The sequence below is a fragment of the Salvelinus fontinalis genome, chromosome 23 (genome assembly GCF_029448725.1).
Source record: "Salvelinus fontinalis isolate EN_2023a chromosome 23, ASM2944872v1, whole genome shotgun sequence".
NCBI classification, from domain to species: Eukaryota; Metazoa; Chordata; class Actinopteri; order Salmoniformes; family Salmonidae; genus Salvelinus; species Salvelinus fontinalis.
In genome coordinates this window covers 22,378,782-22,400,793 of record NC_074687.1, presented here as the reverse complement: position 1 = coordinate 22,400,793, position 22,012 = coordinate 22,378,782, and the positions used below count along the sequence as shown (strand labels likewise).

General features: G+C 43.8%; 1 protein-coding gene across 1 annotated transcript; it reads right to left on the bottom strand.

The window, feature by feature from the left end:
• Window positions 1-349: 349 nt before the first annotated feature.
• Window positions 350-5,814, bottom strand: LOC129821036 (cell surface glycoprotein CD200 receptor 1-A-like). Its single transcript, XM_055878250.1, has 7 exons — window positions 5,356-5,814; window positions 4,132-4,212; window positions 3,455-3,760; window positions 3,001-3,285; window positions 2,510-2,618; window positions 2,369-2,402; window positions 350-2,270 (listed from the first exon to the last, which is right to left on the bottom strand). Exons 1-7 carry the CDS (start codon window positions 5,471-5,473, stop codon window positions 2,184-2,186), a joined length of 1,020 nt encoding a protein of 339 aa, XP_055734225.1. The 5' UTR covers window positions 5,474-5,814; the 3' UTR covers window positions 350-2,183.
• Window positions 5,815-22,012: the final 16,198 nt, after the last annotated feature.

Sequence of the window (22,012 nt, the reverse complement as noted above, 5' to 3'; positions counted from 1 at the left end):
CTGACTTAGAATATGTGGACAATTACAAATACCTAGGTGTCTGGTTAGACTGTAAACTCTCCTTTCAGACTCACATTAAGCATCTCCAATCCAAAATTAAATCTAGAATCAGCTTCCTATTTCGCAACAAAGCATCCTTCACTCATGCTGCCAAACATATCCTCGTAAAGCTGACTATCCTACCGATCCATGACTTCGGAGATGTCATTTACAAAATAGCCTCCAACACTCTAATCAGCAAATTGGATGCGGTCTTTCACAGTGCCATCCGTTTTGTCACCAAAGCCCCATATACCACCCACCACTGCGACCTGTATAATCTCGTATGCTTTACACATACAACACAACATTTACAGGAGTTTAGTAGTTTTTATTTTAGGTAAAGTATGATACGTAAAGACATGTAGGCTGGGCTCATTGAAGCCAATTACAACAATGTTGACTGCCAATGCTCCAAACATAGGCTATTGAGTACTGGCTTTTTTTTTTACTGTTGCTATTATTTGTTATTGTACGCCAAATAATAAACTGTAGTATCAATCCACAATGGACCAGAACAAACATATTCCGTGGCCCCAGCTGAATTGGAATTGATGACAATGCAAAGACAGTCAATAACCTACAAAAATTGAGAAAAACACATGCAGTATTAAGCCATGTAACGTGTTGATTGGCCAGTGAGTGTTCAAGCCCTCATCACACCTACAACTTGTTTATTCATCAAAAGTCAGCCCTTTTGCACCACCTCCAGCTATTGCGCTCATAATTATGGCTGTGAAAATGGCCCAAAAATATTTCTGACACATCCCTGGAACTATAGCACTAACAATAGCACTGCAGATGTCTCCTTCCATGAATCAAATGGCGCGAGCACAGTGCACTGTTTGGATTCTGGAGTTTTGGGGGAGGAACGTGGGCAGCCGCAAGTAGCTTACTTTTGGAAGTGATTTGTTTGACAAACAGATGAAAACATCATGACTGGTTGTGTTCATGCCACATTAAAATGTAATACATTTTTAGCATTAAATTACGTCTTTTCTATTAGGCCCAGGACAACTTTAATAGAGGCTCCCCCGAATGTCACAGTACAATTTGCACTCTGCAAACAAGCATACACATTTTCTAAATCGAAAGCAACTCACTCAATTAAAAAGCTTGGTTGTAAACTTAGTTCTCAGATTCAAACTCTTCTCTCCTGAATGAAACCACAGAGAATGTGGTGTGTGCTGCACCTCCATTTCCCATCAGCTCAGGTTGTAAGGTTCTAATGTAAATAATCTGTTGTTATTAGAAAGAAATATAATAAACATGATATTTAAATTCAATCATAAATATTAACTCAACAAAAACAATGTAATCATGCTTCAGTGTAATATACATTTTGATTTTGATTAAACATGTCAAAATTGCACTCTTGCCCACGAGTAGCAGATGATACACAGGTGTGTGGGAACAGTCAAACGTGTGTGTTATGAGAGCTGTGGTATACAGACTACACACAGACTACACACAGTCATAGTTCTCAGTGTGCAAATTAGGAAACTGGAAAGATCATCTCTGATCTGCCCACATGTCACTTTGGTTGTGGAAATCTCTGTAGAACTGTTTAATCTTTGGCCATTTTCTCACGTCTCCAGGATGTCATTATTCTATAGTTATCTGTAAGGAAAGGTTAGGAGTTGTGAGGCAAGTTCTCCAGGTTCACATTGAGACAGAGGCTTTGTGGTTTGGTAGAGATGCAGGGGGAGTGGGAGCTGTGTCTGCAGTGGTGCCACACGTCTGCTGGGTGGAATTCCTTTTTCATCTGCCTCCACAGCCCGTGAAGGTTTCCTCTCCTACATGAAGCTCTGCGTCATGTCCTCCGTTATCTACCTGTTTCATTTACTGGCTCATTGTGGCTTTTCTCACTTTCATCAACCTCCAAATTTGTAAAGAGTGGTGCCTGCCTGCCTGCCTGCCTGCCTGCCTGCCTGCCTGCCTGTCTGTCTGTCTGTCTGTCTGTCTGTCTGTCTGTCTGTCTGTGTGTGTGTGTGTGTGTGTGTCTGTCTGTGTGTGTGTCTGTGTGTGTGTGTGTGTGTGTGTGTCTGTGTGTGTATGTGTGTGGGTGTGTGTGTGTGTGTCTGTGTGTGTGTGTCTGTGTGTCTGTGTGTGTGTGTCTGTGTGTGTGTCTGTGTGTGTGGGTGTTATGTGAACAGGTCTGCAGAGGAGTTGTAGATGGAGTTGACACGCTGCACATAGCTGGCATAGGGCTCTACTTCCTCCACATAGTCCTGTGACAGAGAGAAACACACACAATCATCACCATTTACAGTAAACTGCTAGCTAAGACATGAAACATAATGCAGGATACGGTGCATAGTCTACATACCTGAGGAGCCTTGGACTCAGACGGTGTGGCGGGGCTGTGAATACAGAGATAAAGCTCTTTATTACACAAGCAATGATATTGAAAAAAACATTTGTATTCATTAATGATGTAAAAAAAAAACAGAATAATTCGTATTCATACCTAATTCTGCAGAGGTGTTTTCGTGTGAAGTATAAACCACCAAGAGTAGCCATAATGACACTGATGGTTACCACGAAGATGATGACATGTAGCCATGGTATTGATTCCCCTGAAAGGGAGATACAATTATAAATAATAATAGTCATAATAAACCTATTATCATCCCATCGTATTTAAATTACATTCAATCTGATAAGCATTGAGATTTCACTTCTAAGTCATGTTCACAGTAAAATTCACAATGCATTAATTTCAAATAATATGCCAATGCAGCAACGTCCTCTAATAGACGTTTGAGAATTGGGGTTATTTATCCCTCCCAACTCCCATACCTCATAATGCCTCAAAATAATAATCTGATATTTCTGACTAAAAAAAGCTATGATGTTCACTCCTATTCTAAAAGAGTGATATATTAGTCATACAGTATCCTTCCGCCCAACCTGCATTTTATAGACCCAAACAATGTGGTTCACAATAGCAGTCTCTACCTTCGGGGATCTGTAGTGTCACAGTATGCACCTCAACCCAGGAGGGATGTCTGACATCACAGGTCAGGTTGCCCATAGGGATGACATCAGGCAGGACCAACCGTCTCTCCACAGAGTAGGAGCCGTCTTGGTTCTGTTTGGTCTCTATAGTGCTGGCTATGGTTGAAGTAGAGTTCCATCGGTTCCTCCAGGAGATGGAGGCAGCTGGTTTCCCCCCTTCAGCTAAACACACAGCCACCCTCCTACGGCCCTCCCACTCCAGCGAGGCAGACACTGTGGGAGGAGCTACTCTTCACACAGGGGAGGGGGTAGGAAGGCGGGAAGAATCAGCCCTACTGTATAGGCCTACACTACACAACACAGGCTACACTAATTTGGAATAAAAATATGACTTACATCACATAATCCTAAAATGTAGGCTACAGATTAATGCATAGAAAAAACAGTTTCTTACCTATAACTGATACCTTAATGTTTGCAGAGTTGCTCCCTCCTCTGTATACTGACTCACAGTAGTAGAATCCCTCATCACTGATTGAGAACTCAGGAATGTGTAGGTAAGATTCACCACTGGTTGTGTTTAGCATGACTTTTCCATCATTGCATGAGTCAAGAGGTTGGTCATTAACACCTGATGATATTTGACACACTGTTCCACCCCGGTCTATTTTCCAAATGGTGTAGATCATTTCACTCCAAGTCTTATTGCAGCATGTTAAGATGACCTCATGGCCTAGATGAAAATGTTCACTTCTGGCAACTGGGGAAATGATGTTAAAAGACTTAAGATTGAATACAAAATCAATAAAAAAGATGACTATATGCATAAATGAAAATTAATTCTATGGTATCTGAAAATCACATTTTGATACCACTGTAAAAATGTACAAGACTGGTCTACAGTATATTGAGAAGCTTGATAGGGCTATGCCGGTCTAAAGCCTTATCTCTGAGAGTCATGCAGACTAACCGGTCTCGTCCCAGGAACAGGAAACTAATACAGATCATTTCCTTTTTCTCCTCTTCTGAAAATAAAGTTCCATTCCTCTCTGAACAAGAATGTGACCCCATGCCAGTTTAGGTTAATAGAGTGGCAGCAGTGAAGGTTTGGTTAAACATAATGGTTTTTACCATGCAGTCGAAGTTCTGTAGATGTAATTGAAGTGGAAGGAGGGGTAGTGTGAGAGGTCACGGAAATGTGGTTGTTATGTCCTGAGAGACGAATCAAAGTGCATGTTAGTGGTATACAGTAGCATGTCAGGAAAATGTTGTGGCAGTCATTAGCATACACAGTTAGGCATTTCATCAGGTGTAAGAACAATCAACAATCCAGCAATCATTGAAGCATGGGACTGATAGAAGAGTGAATCGAAACAGTTGATTATAAGGCTCAGCATCAGAAAAAGTGTTGAGTAAGGGAAGTAGGTTGACTTAATTATTGACTTTACATAAATGTCTCCAGTGATAGTATTTCGGCCATTATTGAAAAGTTCATTAGTTTGTTAGTTAAAGTATTTTAGATTTTTGTTTTTGTGAGGAAATTAAATATTACATACAGTATCTAGCGTCCAATACACATAAGTATGCTTATAACATACTTTCCACTCCTTAAACAACCCCCAGTGTCATACCTAAGACATGATATCATGGAAGGTTGACTGTTAGGTTACTGAACTTTCTGAAGTGTTTTCTTCTGGGTCACAGAGTGCTCTTATATTATTGTCTGTTTACTTTTGACAGGTGTAACCTCTATGGTGGTTACAGAAAGCCACACGACCCCCATACAGTGCCTGACTAGTAATTTCACTTCCTCCTCAGAGTCCCCCATCACGGAGAAAAGCTGTATCATTGTCTCAATCTCCTCTCAAACACAGGAAAAAACATGCGTTCCTTTCTCTGTAAAGCATGCCACCACCCACATACTCTAGTCTTTACTATGTGGCACTCTGCATTTTCCTTCCATTGGTAGAATCAAATGGAAAAAAAAATGTTAAAGGTTCCATTAGATTTTTTTAATAATCATTCAAATCTGTTCCACTGACTTGGTTTTAGTTTGACCTCAAAATAATAATCAGAGCAGAATTCTCAATTCATGTCACAGTAATCTTCAGCCCTAGGGGATTCTACAAGCAGCCCACACAGTCTACAATTGAAAGCAAGGGTCTCCCTAGTCAGAGCATAGTTTTCAGCAATATTATTCAGTCATTAAATTTTGACTGTATGATATTTCATCAAATCATATTTAAGCTATAGTAATGCTTTGAATGTTTTATGAATAATTTAACACTTAACGCGGTATTCAACAGAAACCAAAACCAGACGGATAAACAAAATGAAGTAATGAGATGCCCAAACCGGTTTCCAAACTCCAGGTAGCAGAAACAGCCAGGAGAGAGATGACTCCTATAATCCATGTGTTCCCCATCTCTGTGGTTGTTCGTTCTATGACTCCTGACAGCAATGCTGTACTCATCAAGACAATGCTGCTCGTTCCACCTGTCCCCACCCCAAAAAAAACAAAAATAAACACTAAACTCTGCCCTTGGTCCCTATACCCTTATCCCTGAACCCCAAAATGGCCTCTATTATTGTTCAATTCGGTCTCCTTGTCTCAATGTGTTATAACTGCAATGTTTGTCATGCCTTGCCTATGTACCCCAAACTCTAAATCTGACTTGATCTCTCTGCTCTCATAAAACCTGTCGGTCTCTGTCCTGATCTACACCTTTCATCCCTTTACTGACGTTACTCTACTGTAACAAGCCCCTAAATAAACCAAATAATCCTTACCTCTCTCCCCCTTTCTCCTCTGTACATCTCTCTTTCTGACAATCTCCCACACAGGGGTGACGCCTGTTTCCTCTCGCACTTGTCACATGACCACAGAGTACAACACAGCCTCTAAACTCTATGAAACAGCAATAACTGTTGTGTGGGGGATTAAAATGAAATCATAGTTCTTACTGTCATTCTGTTCCAAGTCATTGAATTTCGTTTGTTCAATGGGCCCTAACATGTAGAGGAAACTCTTTCTCTAAGTTATTATTACCTTCGTAATGAAATACTATTATGCATGTCATAGAAATATCAGATTGTAAACTCAAAAACCACAAGTGGCAGACCAGCCAATAGGTCATTGAGGTCCTTACATTGCTTGACTTGTTACTTTAAGTCATAGTCATGTCATTTTCCTAATGTCATGTTGGCTTTATAATTACTAATCAGCTCAGATTGACCACTGTCATTACCAGCTAATAGATGTTAAGCTGGCCTATGCTATATGTGCATAAGTGTTTGTGTTGAACCAACACTCTCCATACACTGCAAACAATGTAAATGTTACCTAGATTTTTTTGTATTATAAAATAATTGCTTGTTTTGAGTTAATCCCGCTCACCAAGAAAATGCATTTACTTGTTTTGAGTTGACTTAGCTTACCCAGCAAATGCATCCAAATAATTTTTATTGTTTTAAGATATTCTGACTTGTTTCGAGCCTTGTTGAGGTTAAAGTAGGAAAAATGAGCTGCCAGTGCACTAAGATCATTTACCTTGGTAAGATGTCTTATTAAGATCAAATAACTTGAAGATAATGTATCTTACCCCACTTGTATCAAATATTTTTTAGGGGTTAAAATAAGCAATATTATCTGCCAGAGCACTAAGATAATTTAACTTGGTAAGATAAGTCAATACATTCTAATGGGAAGAGATATCTAGCTAAGATTTTTAAAAGTTGCAGTTTATGACTGTTATCTCACTCTGCAGAGATGATGTAACACTTACTGCGGTGTGTTAACGAAAGAGGGAAGATGTTAACGACGATCACATTGAGCTTTTCAGATGGTGAGATTAGCGAACATGAACAAACATTTAGCTTGTGCGGTTTTGATAGAGACATGCTGTTTTACAGGATGTGGTAACAAATACCCCTAATTAACATTCAACAGATATTAACACCATCAACAGATAGGATATAGTCTAGCAGAACAACAACCCATAACCTTTTACCCCTTGCAACCCTGTTGACATCAGCACTGTTTTTCTGAACCGCAGATAGAAGACTAAGATGTTGGAAGGAGGGGGGCTTGGTTTTGTCTGTGTCACTTCTCTGTTTTTTGGGAACTTGATTGTGTGCAAGCTGGCAAATAAATAAAAAAGAGCTGATGATTATGAATCTGATGCCGAGTCTAAAACGTGTGCCCTGGCCACAAACAAAATAACTTTTGGCTTTGCCCAGTAATATCTTGTATGTGAATTGATGTTCAGTAACTTCTTGTGTTCTAACTAAGGATGGGTATAGGTAGGATTAGAGTAGGATATTAAAATATGCCTTGTGGTTCAGTGTTCAGAAATTGTACTAAACTGTTCTATAAATAATTCCATGTGTACATTATTTACATTTCGTATATTAATACATTTTGATCTAATCTGGTCTCACAGTGTAATATCAAACCCCAGTCAAAGCATTTCACAAAACATCAAATGTCTGCTTTCTTTCTGCCTGGCAGACACATTCTGAAAAACCTACTGCATAGGTTAATCAGCAAGCGTGGTGGAACTCCCTTCGTGTGCCTTGCTCATAGACTGAAGTTAATTGGTGAATGACATTCCGCACGCTTGCTAATAGTAAAGGAAGTGGAATGATGTGACGCTAGGCTGATGAGGTACAATTAGAACACTACCATATAAATACCTGATATGCCTGAGGTAACGTTATAATAATTACAATATAATAACTGCTATGCTAATGAGGTAACATCATCAACACTACCCTATAAATACTGGCTATTCTGATGAGGTAACATTATAGACACTACCTTATAAATACCTGCTATGCTGATGAGTGAGTTTTATGAGTTTACTAGATGAATGAAAAGTGAAGATCCATTTTGACCAGCCTTACTGATTGAACTTCCGTAACTACATTTCAATTGTGTACAGGGTTAGCTGAATGACAAAGGCAGAATACAATATGGAATTTTATTGAATAGTTTGGGGTCGGCCTCATCTCTGAGGAATGCTCCTCAGAGCCAGATGCTGATGACAGGTTGCCCTATGCTGGGCAGCTGTCATCAAAACCCCCCCAAAAATAGTTAAGTTACTCACCACGGAGGAGGGACACAGCAGAGCAAAGGTTGGATATAAAGATTGAAGATAAATAGATGTAAAAGAGATGCATGTGAAGAATAGAACAAAAGTGCAAGTATGCTTTAATGGAAAGTATCATATGGAATGTTTACTATTGCAATCGCGCTGAGCGCAGGATGAAAATCGTGTAATGTGTTTTGTTGAAAGTCTACCCAGCTACACATGCTGTAAGAGATATGTATGAATAAGATGAATTGTTAACTGAGCGTTGATCCCAACAGTGCATGCCGTAATGCTATAATGCTAGAAACAGGAGACAAAGAGTTGTGAGACATGGGTTTGATTCTAGACACATGAAAAGTGGGATGTATATGGAGCGTATGGGGCAACAGGAGACGAACAGCAGAGGGCTAATGACCTTGGAGATGGGGAAAGGGTCGATAAACCGGGGGGGAAGGTTGGCGGAGGTGGAGGTGGTCTTGAGCAGGGCCGACGGGTCTCTCTTCCAGGTACGACGACAGCGGCGGACAAATATCTAGGCTGAAGATATTCCGATCTCTTCCTCTTGCTCAGGAAAGAGCGGGGGCTTATATCCCAGAGAATACTCAAAGGGCGAGAGACCCATGGCAGCGCAAGAAGGATGTTGCAGGCGTATTCGACCCACACTAGCTGCTGGCTCCAGGTGGTGGGGTTGGCGGAGACCAGACAGCGAAGAGTCGTCTCCAGGTCTTGGTTGGATCGCTCCGACTGGACGTTGGACTGGGGGTGGAACCCGGAGGACAGGCTGGCCGACGACCCAATGAGTGTGTGGAACGTGTTCCAGAACCAGGACGAGAACTGAGAACCCCGGTCAGAGACCATGTCCACTGGGAGTCCATGGATCCGGAAGACGTGTTGCAGCATGAGCTGGGTCGTCTCTTTGGCAGAGGGTAGCTTGGTGAGAGGAATGAAGTGGGCAGCTTTGGAAAACCGGTCCACTACAGTCAGGATGGCGGTGTTGCCATCAGACGGTGGGAGACCTGTGACAAAGTCCAGGGAGATGTGAGACCAGGGATGGTGAGAGACAGGTTGAGGTTGAAGGAGACCAGCCGGAGCTTGCCGAGGATTCTTGTTCTGCGCACAGATTGTGCATTCGGCGACGAAAACGGAGACATCAGAAACCATGTTAAGACACCAAAAGCGTTGTCACACAAAGTCCAGGGTCCGATGGGAGCCCGGGTGGCAGGCAAACCTGGATGAGTAGGCCCACTCCAGGACCGAGGAACGGACCGCGTCAGGAACAAACATCTGGTTATCTATCTAGCTCCAACAGTGCAGTAGTATCTAAGAATTCACAACAATAAACACAAATCTAAAAGTAAAACAATTGAATTAAGAAATATATAAATTAAATCGAGCAATTAGATCGAGCAATGTGAGTTGTGAGGGCAGACGCTGGGAGTCGAGAAGCAAGGACAGGAAGTGAATATTTAATAAATAACAGACATGAAACAAAACACGGACAGCGTCTGGACAGGGGGAACATAACAACATTAATGCTGACACAGGGATCAAACTGAGGAATGGACAGATATAGAGGAGGCAATCAATAAAGTGATGGAATCCAGGTGAGTCCAATAAAGCGCTGATGCGCGTAACGATGGTGACAGGTTTGCGTAATGATGGGCCGCCTGACACCATCGAGCGCCTGCGAGGGGGAGCGGGTGCAGGCGTGACAGGAGTGGCAATGACTAAAATACAGTAGAACAGAATATAGTATATACACATGAGATGAGTAAAGCAGTATGTAAACATTATTTAAACATTATTAAACCTAGGATGCATAGTAAACATGGCCCCTCAAGAATGCATATGTCGGGTCAAAATGACCCGATAATGTACTATCTGTGTTTTATTTATATTGGTCTAAAATATTATCAATTTTGTGGAACATAATTATTTTGAGTGATGATTTGGACCTTTCAATAATTATTTTATTGTTTGAAATGTTTTTAGTCCCTCTTCAACAGTTTGATACAGATTTCAATGATAACATATTATGAAAATGTATAACAGCTATTGGAAATATTAGCATATTTTTCTTACAATCAATCTTACTGTCACGTTCTGACCTTTATTTTCCTTTGTTTTGTCTTTAGTTAGTATGGTCAGGGTGTGAGTTGGGGTGGGCAGTCTATGTTATGTGTTTCTATGTTTAGGTTTGTCAATTGGCCTGATATGGTTCTCAATCAGAGACAGGTGTTTTGCATTGTCTCTGATTGGGAACCATATTTAGGTTGCCTGATTTCACTGTTGGTTTGTGGGTGTTTGTTTCCTGTGTCTGTGTTCGTGCCACATGGGACTATTTCGGTTAGATTACTTTGTTATTTTGTATATTTTGTCGTGTTCAGTTAATTATATTAAAACATGGACACTTTCCACTCTGCACTTTGGTCTGATCCCTGCTACACCTCTTCAGACGAAGAGGAGGAAATCAGCCGTTACAGTTACAGTCAAAGTTTCACATTCAACCTTTTAGGGTGTAGAACAAAATAAAACCACCTTAAGCATGTGTCATAGTATTTCAAAACATTTATTTGAAAATACAAAGTTCATCATCAATATAAACGACAACACTAACAATTGTGAATTTAGAAAACATGAACACTAAAAGGAACAAAGTGTGTGTGTGTGATGCTTACTTATACTGTCTTAGTCCATGCATTTGTGTTAAACCACAAGCATGTGACTGTGCTCTTTGCAGACGGGTGTGTGTTTGTCCACCAGCAGCTGACTTTAACTCTTGGGCGGAGCTGGCACCTCTTCCTCTTCTGGCCCTGGCTGCTCTGAGTAGTGGTGGCATGGCTCTATTTCATCAACCCAAATCTTTTCATTGCCTCAGTTCTTCTGTGGAGATGGGAGAACCTAACAGAAGGACAACCATATCTGCAGCACTCCAACAATCAGTGGCCAGACGGAAGCCACTCTTCAATAAAAGGCACATGACAGCCCGCTTGGAGTTTGCCAAAAGGCACCTAAAGGACTCTCAGACCATGAGAAACAAAATTCTCTGGTCTGATGAAACCAAGATTGAACTCTTTGGACCGAATGCCTCCTCATGTCTGGAGGAAAGCTGCTCATCCACTGTGACGCAGTTGATGGGAATGAACCTTCCTCTACAGTTTGCTTGGAAAATTTCCCACACATACCAGAAGGCTGAAAGGTGGTCCGTTGCCTCTGAACACTCTGGTCCTCTTGTCATCAAGTCTCAGGTACGGATATCCTCATATCTTCCGAAAGATATGGAAGTCTAATACATTGGATCCTGCAGTGGATCAAATAATAGCTCCCGTGTGGAGACAACCCAACTTTTCTCCATGCCGGCGAGGAAGGTTAAATCAAAAAAGGCCTTTAGTTCCTCTTTGTTGACCTCTCTCCACTCTGTCCCTTTAGTTCCTCTTTATTGACCTCTCTCCACTCTGTCCCTTTAGTTCCTCTTTGTTGACCTCTCTCCACTCTGTCCCTTTAGTTCCTCTTTATTGACCTCTCTCCACTCTGTCCCTTTAGGTCCTCTTTGTTGACCTCTCTCCACTCTGTCCCTTTTGCTGTCACTTTTCTCTGTCCTTCTACATTTGTACACTTTAGAACCTCCTCAATGATGTTGTCACTAATGAACAGCTCCCAAGCAACTTTTGTACAGGTTATTGTACAGGTACAGGAATAAGTACAGGTTATTGTACAGGTACAGGAATAAGTACAGGTTATTGTACAGGTACAGGAATAAGTACAGGTTATTGTACAGGTACAGGAATAAGTACAGGTTATTGTACAGGTACAGGAATAAGTACAGGTTATTGTACAGGTACAGGAATAAATACAGGTTATTGTACAGGTACAGGAATAAGTACAGGTTATTGTACAGGTACAGGAATAAGTACAGGTTATTGTACAGGTACAGGAATAAGTACAGGTTATTGTACAGGTACAGGAATAAGTACAGGTTATTGTACAGGTACAGGAATAAGTACAGGTTATTGTACAGGTACAGGAATAAGTACAGGTTATTGTACAGGTACAGGAATAAGTACAGGTTATTGTACAGGTACAGGAATAAGTACAGGTTATTGTACAGGTACAGGAATAAGTACAGGTTATTGTACAGGTACAGGAATAAGTACAGGTTATTGTACAGGTACAGGAATAAGTACAGGTTATTGTACAGGTACAGGAATAAGTACAGGTTATTGTACAGGTACAGGAATAAGTACAGGTTATTGTACAGGTACAGGAATAAGTACAGGTTATTGTACAGGTACAGGAATAAGTACAGGTTATTGTACAGGTACAGGAATAAGTACAGGTGTCAGGGTTGTGTGAGGAGAATGTTTGGAGTCAAACGCAGGAAGCAGGTCTGAGCGAAAACCATAGAGTCTTTACTCAAAATATGTGCACAATTCCATAAAATGGAAAGAAACAAATACGAACACGTATCGACATCAACACCTAACGTACAAACAATCACGGACAAACATCAATGAAAGACAGAGTGGTTAAATAGGGAACATGATGGGGGGAATTGATACCAGGTGTGTACAATACAGACAAAACAAAACGAAACTGAAAAATAGATCGATGGTGACTAGAAAGCCGGCGACGTCGACCGCCGAACACCACCCGAACAAGAAGAAGGGCCGACCTCGGCGGAAGTCGTGACAGTACCCCTCCCCTGACGCGCGGCTCCAGCAGCGCGACGACACCGGCCTCGGGGACGACCCGGAGGGCGAGGCGCAGGGCGATCCGGGTGGAGACGGTGAAACTCTTGTAGCATGGATGGATCTAGAATGTCCTCCACCGGTACCCAGCTTCTCTCCTCCGGACCGTACCCCTCCCACTCCACGAGGTACTGAAGGCCCCTCGCCCGACGTCTAGAATCCATGATGGCCCTTACGGTATACGCCGGGACCCCCTCGATGTCAAGAGGGGGCGGAGGGACCTCCCGCACCTCAGACTGCTGGAGCGGACCAGCCACCACCGGCCTGAGGAGAGACACATGGAACGAGGAATTAATACGATAATCAGGGGGGAGTTGTAACCTATAACAAACCTCGTTCAGTCTCCTCAGGACTTTAAATGGCCCCACAAACCGCGGACCCAGCTTCCGGCAGGGCAGGTGAAGGGGCAGGTTTCGGGTCGAGAGCCAGACCCGGTCCCCCGGTGCATACACCGGGGCCTCACTGCGGTGGCGGTCGGCACTCGCCTTTTGTCTCCTGATAGCCCGTTGTAACCGCACATGGGCAGCGTTCCAAGTCTCTTCTGAGTGCCGAAACCATTCATCCACCGCAGGAGCCTCAATCTGGCTCTGATGCCATGGTGCCAGGACCGGCTGGTAACCTAGCACACACTGAAACGGTGATAGGTTGGTAGAAGAGTGGCGGAGGGAGTTTTGGGCCATCTCCGCCCAGGGGATGTAAGCTGCCCACTCCCCCGGCCGGTCCTGGCAATAGGACCTCAGAAACCTACCCACATCCTGGTTTACTCTTTCCACCTGCCCGTTACTCTCGGAGTGGAAACCTGAGGTAAGGCTGACCGAGATCCCCAGGCGTTCCATAAACGCACTCCAAACTATAGATGTAAATTGGGGACCCCGATCAGAAACTATATCCTCAGGCACCCCATAGTGCCGGAATACATGGGTGAACAGAGCCTCCGCAGTTTGTAGAGCCGTAGGGAGACCGGGCAAAGGAAGAAGACGGCAGGACTTAGAAAACCGATCCACAACGACCAGGATCGTGGTGTTACCCCGCGATGGGGGAAGATCCGTCACGAAATCCACCGATAGGTGTGACCATGGTCGCTGTGGAACGGGAAGGGGTAGTAATTTCCCTCTGGGCAGATGTCTAGGTGCCTTGCACTGTGCACATACCGAACAGGAGGAAACATAAACCCTCACGTCCTTAGCTAAAGTGGGCCACCAGTACTTCCCAGAAAGGCAGCGCACCGTCCGACCGATACCAGGATGACCAGAGGAGGGTGACGTATGAGCCCAACAGATCAAACGATCGCGGACATCAAACGGAACGTACATACGCCCAACTGGACAGTCAGGTGGAATGGGCTCTGAACGTGACGCCCGTTCGATGTCCGCGTCCACCTCCCATACCACCGGTGCCACCAGGCGAGAGGCTGGAATGAGGGGAGTGGGATCTGAGGACCTCTCCTCTGTATCATACAGCCGGGACAGTGCGTCTGCCTTAACGTTCTGGGAACCTGGTTTGTAGGAAAGGGTGAAATCAAAACGGGTGAAAAACATGGCCCACCTTGCCTGGCGAGGGTTCATTCTCCTCGCCGCCCGGATGTATTCCAGATTGCGGTGGTCAGTCCAAATGAGAAAAGGGTGTCTTGCCCCCTTAAGCCAATGTCTCCACGCTTTCAGAGCCATGACAACAGCCAGCAACTCCCGGTCCCCCACATCATAGTTTCGCTCCGCGGGGCTGAGCTTCTTCGAAAAGAATGCACAGGGGCGGAGTTTTAGTGGCGTACCCGAGCGCTGAGACAGCACAGCCCCTATCCCCGCCTCGGACGCGTCCACCTCAACTATGAATGCTAAGGAAGGATCAGGATGCGCCAGCACGGGAGCTGAGGTAAACAGAGCCTTCAGGTGACCAAACGCCCTGTCCGCTCCAGCCGTCCACTGCAGTCGCACCGGTCCTCCCTTCAGCAGTGAGGTAATGGGAGCCGCTACCTGACCAAAACCCCGGATAAATCTCCGGTAGTAGTTGGCAAACCCTAAAAACCGCTGCACTTCCTTTACCGTGGTTGGAGTCGGCCAATTACGCACGGCTGAAATGCGGTCATTCTCCATCTCTACCCCTGACGCAGAAAAGCGGTACCCTAGGAAGGAGATGGACTGTTGGAAGAACAGACATTTCTCAGCCTTGACATACAGGTCATGCTCCAACAGTCGACCAAGCACCCTGCGCACTAGGGACACATGCTCGGCGCGTGTAGCGGAGTATATCAGAATGTCATCGATATACACCACTACACCCTGCCCGTGCAGGTCCCTGAAAATCTCATCCACAAAGGATTGGAAGACTGATGGAGCATTCATTAACCCGTACGGCATGACTTGGTACTCATAATGCCCAGAAGTGGTGCTAAAAGCTGTCTTCCACTCATCTCCCTTCTTGATACGCACCAGGTTGTAAGCGCTCCTGAGGTCCAATTTTGTGAAGAAGCGCGCCCCGTGTAATGACTCGGTCATACTCGCTATAAGTGGTAGCGGGTAACTGTATTTTACTGTGATCTTATTTAATCCGCGATAATCAATACACGGGCGCAAACCTCCATCCTTCTTCTTCACAAAAAAGAAACTCGAGGAGACCGGTGAGATGGAAGGCCGAATGTATCCCTGTCCCAGAGATTCGGTGACATATGTCTCCATAGCCACTGTCTCCTCCTGTGACAGTGGATACACGTGACTCCTGGGAAGTTTAGCGTCTACCAAGAGATCTATCACACAATCCCCCGGTCGATGGGGTGGTAATTGAGTCGCCTTCTTTTTACAGAAGGCGAGTGCCAAATCGGCATATTCGGGAGGAATGTGCATAGTGGAAACCTGGTTTGGACTTTCCACCGTAGTAGCACCTAAGGAAACACCTACACACCTCCCTGAACACTGACAGGACCATCCCTTGAGAGCCCTCTGTTGCCATGAAATAATCGGATCATGAGAGGCCAACCAGGGAAGACCCAACACAACAGGAAACGCAGGAGAGTCAATCAGAAAGAGACAAATTCTTTCCTCGTGATCCCCCCGCGTTCTCATAACGATGGGCACTGTGACCTCCCCAACCAGCCCCGACCCCAAAGGACGACTATCTAAGGCATGTACAGGGAAGGGAACATCAACTGGAATAATAGGGATCCCTAAGCTATGAGCCAAAGAGCGGTCAATAAAATTCCCAGCTGCGCCTGAATCTACTAGCGCCTTATGCTGGGAATGTGGGGAAAACCCAGGAAATTCTATAGATAACCACATGAGGTCAACAGAAGGCTCTGGGTGAGTTATGTGCCTACTCACCTGAGACGACCCACCAGTGCTCCGCCTGCTACCTCGACTCCCAGGAGAAACACCCCAGCACCGGACAGCAGTGTGCCCTCTACGTCCACAGTTGGTACATGGAGTGGTTCCCCCTCCGGTCTCCCTCCTAGAAACCCCTCCCAACTCCATAGGGGTTGGATCCAAGGAGCTGTGTTCTGGAATGGGCGGACCCCGATCTAGACGCCCGCGGGAAGCTAACAGGTTATCCAGCCGGATAGATAAATCTACCAGCTGGTCCAGGTTGAGAGTGGTGTCCCTGCAGGCTAGCTCCCTACGAACGTCCTCTCGTAGACTACACCTATAATGATCGATCAGGGCCCGCTCATTCCATCCCGCACCAGCCGCCAGATTACGGAAGTCCAAAGCGAAATCTTGGGCGCTCCTCATCCCCTGCCTGAGATGGAACAATCGCTCTCCCGCCGCTCTCCCTTCAGGTGGATGGTCAAACACTGCCCGGAAGCGGCGAGAGAAGTCATCATAATCATCCAGAGTAGAACCCTCTCTTCCCCATATGGCGTTGGCCCACTCCAGGGCTTTACCAGTCAGACAGGAGATGAGAGCGCCCACCCTCTCGTGTCCCGACGGGGACGGATGAACAGATGCCAGGTATAACTCTAGCTGTAGAAGGAAACCCTGACACCCGGCCGCTGTTCCGTCATACGCTCCCGGAAGCGAGAGCCGAATTCCACTGGTTCCGACCAGTGGAGGGATGGATGGTGGTGTAGGTAGAGGTGCTGGTGTTGGTGCTGGGGTTGGTGCTGGGTTCTGATTTACCGGGAGACCTCCTCTCTCCCATCTATCCATAGTCTGCAGCACGCGATCCATGGCTGTCCCTAACCTATGCAACATAGTTGCGTGCTGTTGCACCTGCTCCTCTACTGGGAGAGAAGGGCTGGCTGCGCCTGCTGACTCCATTTGAAATAGGTCCGTGATTCTGTCAGGGTTGTGTGAGGAGAATGTTTGGAGTCAAACGCAGGAAGCAGGTCTGAGCGAAAACCATAGAGTCTTTACTCAAAATATGTGCACAATTCCATAAAATGGAAAGAAACAAATACGAACACGTATCGACATCAACACCTAACGTACAAACAATCACGGACAAACATCAATGAAAGACAGAGTGGTTAAATAGGGAACATGATGGGGGGAATTGATACCAGGTGTGTACAATACAGACAAAACAAAACGAAACTGAAAAATAGATCGATGGTGACTAGAAAGCCGGCGACGTCGACCGCCGAACACCACCCGAACAAGAAGAAGGGCCGACCTCGGCGGAAGTCGTGACAACAGGTTATTGTACAGGTACAGGAATAAGTACAGGTTATTGTACAGGTACAGGAATAAGTACAGGTTATTGTACAGGTACAGGAATAAGTACAGGTTATTGTACAGGTACAGGAATAAGTACAGGTTATTGTACAGGTACAGGAATAAGTACAGGTTATTGTACAGGTACAGGAATAAGTACAGGTTATTGTACAGGTACAGGAATAAGTACAGGTTATTGTACAGGTACAGGAATAAGTACAGGTTATTGTACAGGTACAGGAATAAGTACAGGTTATTGTACAGGTACAGGAATAAGTACAGGTTATTGTACAGGTACAGGAATAAGTACAGGTTATTGTACAGGTACAGGAATAAGTACAGGTTATTGTACAGGTACAGGAATAAGTACAGGTTATTGTACAGGTACAGGAATAAGTACAGGTTATTGACACTTCCCGAAATACTGTGACGCGGAAGTATTACTGTTGAAAAGATGCTGATGGGAAGCATGACCTGGAACATATCAGAGTTTTAGTAAAGAAGTTCTGAGTTCTGTGCCGAACACTTGGACTAAACAAGTATCATAACGTATATGGAGAATTTTCTGAATACGATTATGACACAGGTAAAACTATTTTATACCATGATCGTAAAAAAATGATGCATCTCTCTTTTACTCAAACTGTGTGAAGCGCTGTGCACTCTAAACAACTATTGGCTAGTTCTTCTGTCTGTAAAGAAACGGGTGTGGTATCGGTTGAGCCTGCTGCATCTATTGGATTAGTACAAGCTGCTCTCCCTCTGCTCTCATTTCCCCAGACAGACACACGCGGCTCTGTTTCACTCACTCACAGTCACTCGTCTCAGTGCAAAAGTCTCCCCTTCTCTCAAACATTGTGTATGAATCCGAATCTGTAGCTAGTCATTGTTGTTCAATGTACAGTAGATATTTCCTGTTGACATTGCTGACATTATGTGGTTGTTTTGTGTGTCAACTTGGCATTGTTTAGTAGGCTTTGTTTGTTCGTATGTATAATTATATTGGGAGTAGTGCCTTTCCTCAGCCACAGTGTGTTATATGTGCAAAAGTACTATCTCCCAACTCGATGAAACCCTCACTCTTGCGCAGACATTTAGAAACAAAAAATGCCAATTTGAAAAACAGGAGTTTTTTGAGAGAGAATTAAGCGACTTTCGAGTAGTAAGACATGTATAAAAGCAACAGATACCATTAATAAGAAGGGGCTAGAAAGTGTCTTATATGGTGAGCTACCGAGTGGCTAGGACAGGCAAGCCCCATACTATTGTGGAAGACTTCATTCTTTCTGCTGCCGCAGATATGCTGGGGGGAAAGGCCAAAAAAACTATACAGACAATGCCTTCATCAAACAACACTGTTTCACAACGCACCAGTGACATGGCAGAAGATGTTTTGAAACAATTACAGCTTCACATACAAGCCAGTGAATTCTATGCATTACAGCTGGATGAGTCAACAGATGTGGCGGGCCTGGCACAGCTCCTGGTATATGTCCATTACGTTTATGGAGGGTCAATTAAGCAAGACATCCTCTTCTGCAAACCACTGCAGCATCCACGAGAGTCTCTTGCTGCCAAGGGAATGCCTGACAGCTTGAAAGATGTTTTGGACACTACAGTGCAAATGGTTTACTTTGTTTAAGCAAGGCCCCTGAACCCTTGTGTATTTTTTGCACTATGCAATGATATGGGCAGCAACCATGTAAAGTTTTGCTGGTTATCAAGGGGCAAAGTATTGACACGTTTTTTAAATTGAGAGACGAGCTTAAAGTTTTCTTTACTGACCATCATTTTCACTTGTCTGACCGCTTGCATGATGATGAGTTTCTCACACGACTGGCCTATCTGGGTGATGTTTTTTCTCGCCTGAATGATCTGAATCTAGGATTACAGGGACTCTCCACAACTATATTCAATGTGCGGGACAAAATTGAGGCTATGATTAAGAAGTTTGAGCTCTTCTCTACCTGCATTATCAAGGACAACACACAGGTATTTCCATCATTGTATGATTTTTTGTGTGCAAATGAACTCAAGCTTACGGACAATGTCAAACATGATATAGTGAAGAACCTGAGTGAGTTGGGTGCGCAATTACGCAGGTACTTTCCCGAAACGGATGACACAAACAACTGGATTCGTTAACCCTTTCATGCCCTGCCTCCAGTCCACTTACCGATATCTGAACAAGAGAGCCTCATCAAAATTGCAACAAGCGGTCCTGTGAAAATTGAATTTAATCAGAAGCCACTGCCAGATTTCTGGATTGGGCTGCGCTCAGAGTATCCTGCCTTGACAAATCTCTCTGTTAAGACATTGATGCCCTTTGCAACCATGTACCTATGTGAGAGTGGATTCTCAGCCCTCACTAGCATGAAAACTAAATACAGGCACAGACTGTGTGTGGAAAATTATTTATGACTGAGACTCCAATACAACCCTACATTGCAAAGTTATGAGCATCCTTTCAAGCACACCCTTCTCATTAACATGTGGTGAGTTATTCATGATTTTTTTATGAACAAATAAGGTTTTATATGTAAGATAGTTAAATAAAGAGCACAATTATTTCTTACTAATATATTATTATTTGTGCCCTGGTCCTATAAGAGCTCTTTGTCACTTCCCATGATCCGGGTTGTGACAAAAACACTCATTCTTATGTTTAATAAATGTATCGTATAGTGTTTGTGTGGCAGGCTTATAATGATGGTAAAAAACAACATTTTAGTGCGCAGACCCTGGTGCTAGAGGAGGTAAGCAGCTGGAGGTTAAATGTTTGAAGGGGTACAGGACTATAAAACGTTTGGGAACCACTGCTCCATAGGAATGAAAGCATTTCTACAGTATTTCAATTAAAATGTTTCTAAGACAAAATGACATGTATTTAAGTATGTTTTTGTTGTTGTTGTAGTGGGGACAGTAACATTAGTAATCTATAAAAAAGAAAATACTTTAAAGAAAAAAGAATTACACAATATAATTTAAAAGAATGCATAAAGGTCTTTGTAATAGAATAAATGTGGGAAAAAACTAATGTAGACATAAATAAATGAATTTCTATAGCATCCGACATGTTTTTTTTTACAATGGTAAGGGAGTTACAAGATGGAGGCGATGGCTCAAAATGTCTTGCATTCATTTGCATACATGTGTGTGCGGAGACTCTCTGTTTCTCTGATATAACTTGTCAGTTTCCTGTGCAGAGTCACAGTCTATTCTCAGAACTGACGCAATGCCATGAGTGGAGTCTGCCATGATAATCACAAAAGCCACAGGGACAATACAACTGCATGGACATGGGGAGAGTCCCCAAGGAGCTAACATAAATGGTGGACTGATATCAGCTATCACAAACACATTTAACTTCTGAAAATGAAAATAAGATTCAGCAAAACATAAAAAATATGACTTCCGACCGTGGCCTTGTGTACAGACTTAGACTTAAGACATGTGCAAAATTGACCCTGATGTCCCTGACTTTACCCTGATGTCCCTGACACGATGCGTTTTCATTTATGGTAACTGCATAGCGTTTGTTAGTAAAGTGTGGTTGGAATATGATGTATGTGTGGGTGGGTGTGTTTTTCTTTTCAAAGACATGATCCACATAGGCCTTACTATGTGATGTTGCAGAGATGCGTAACCCCTAATTAGTCATGTTTCCATTTGGTTGACACTGTGCCCTCCTTTACTTTGAACACAGCTTTTCGTTCTTGATTACTTCAGCCAAACTGTAGGAAAGACACAGGCATCCCTGACCCAAATACAACAGTCCAGAGCAGTTTTTCTGTGAAGGAAAAAATGCAAATTTGGATGTTTGATTTGTTTCTTTTAGTCTTCATATGGAATTTTTCATATAAACTCAGAAGAAAATAAAAGTCAATTTTTCAGGACCCTGTCTTTCAAAGATAATTTGTAAAAATCCAAATAACTTCACAGACCGTTATTGTAAAGGGTTTAAACACTGTTTCCCATACTTGTTTCCCATGCTTGAACCATAAACAATTAATGAGCATGCACCTGTGGAACGGTCGTTAAGACACTAACAGCTTACAGACGGTAGGCAATTAAGGTCACAGTTATGAAAACTTAGGACACTAAAGAGGCCTTTCTACTTACTCTGAAAAACACCAAAAGAAAGATACCCAGGGTCCCTGCTCATCTGTGTGAACGTGCCTTAGGCCTCTACAAGGAGGCATGAGGACTGCAGATATGGCCAGGGCAATAAAATGCAATGTCCTTTACTGTGAGACGCCTAAGACAGCTCTACAGGGAGACAGGACGGACAGCTGCTCATCCTCGCAGCAGGACAGGTACAGGATGGCAACAACAACTGCCCAAGTTATACCAGGAACGCACAATCCCTCCATCAGTGCTCAGACTGTCCGCAATAGGCTGAGAGAGGCTGGACTGAAGGCGTGTAGGCCTGTTGTAAGGCAGGTCCTCACCAGACATCACCAGCAACAACATTGCCTATGAGCACAAACCCACCGTTGCTGTGCCAGACAGGACTGGCAAAAAGTGC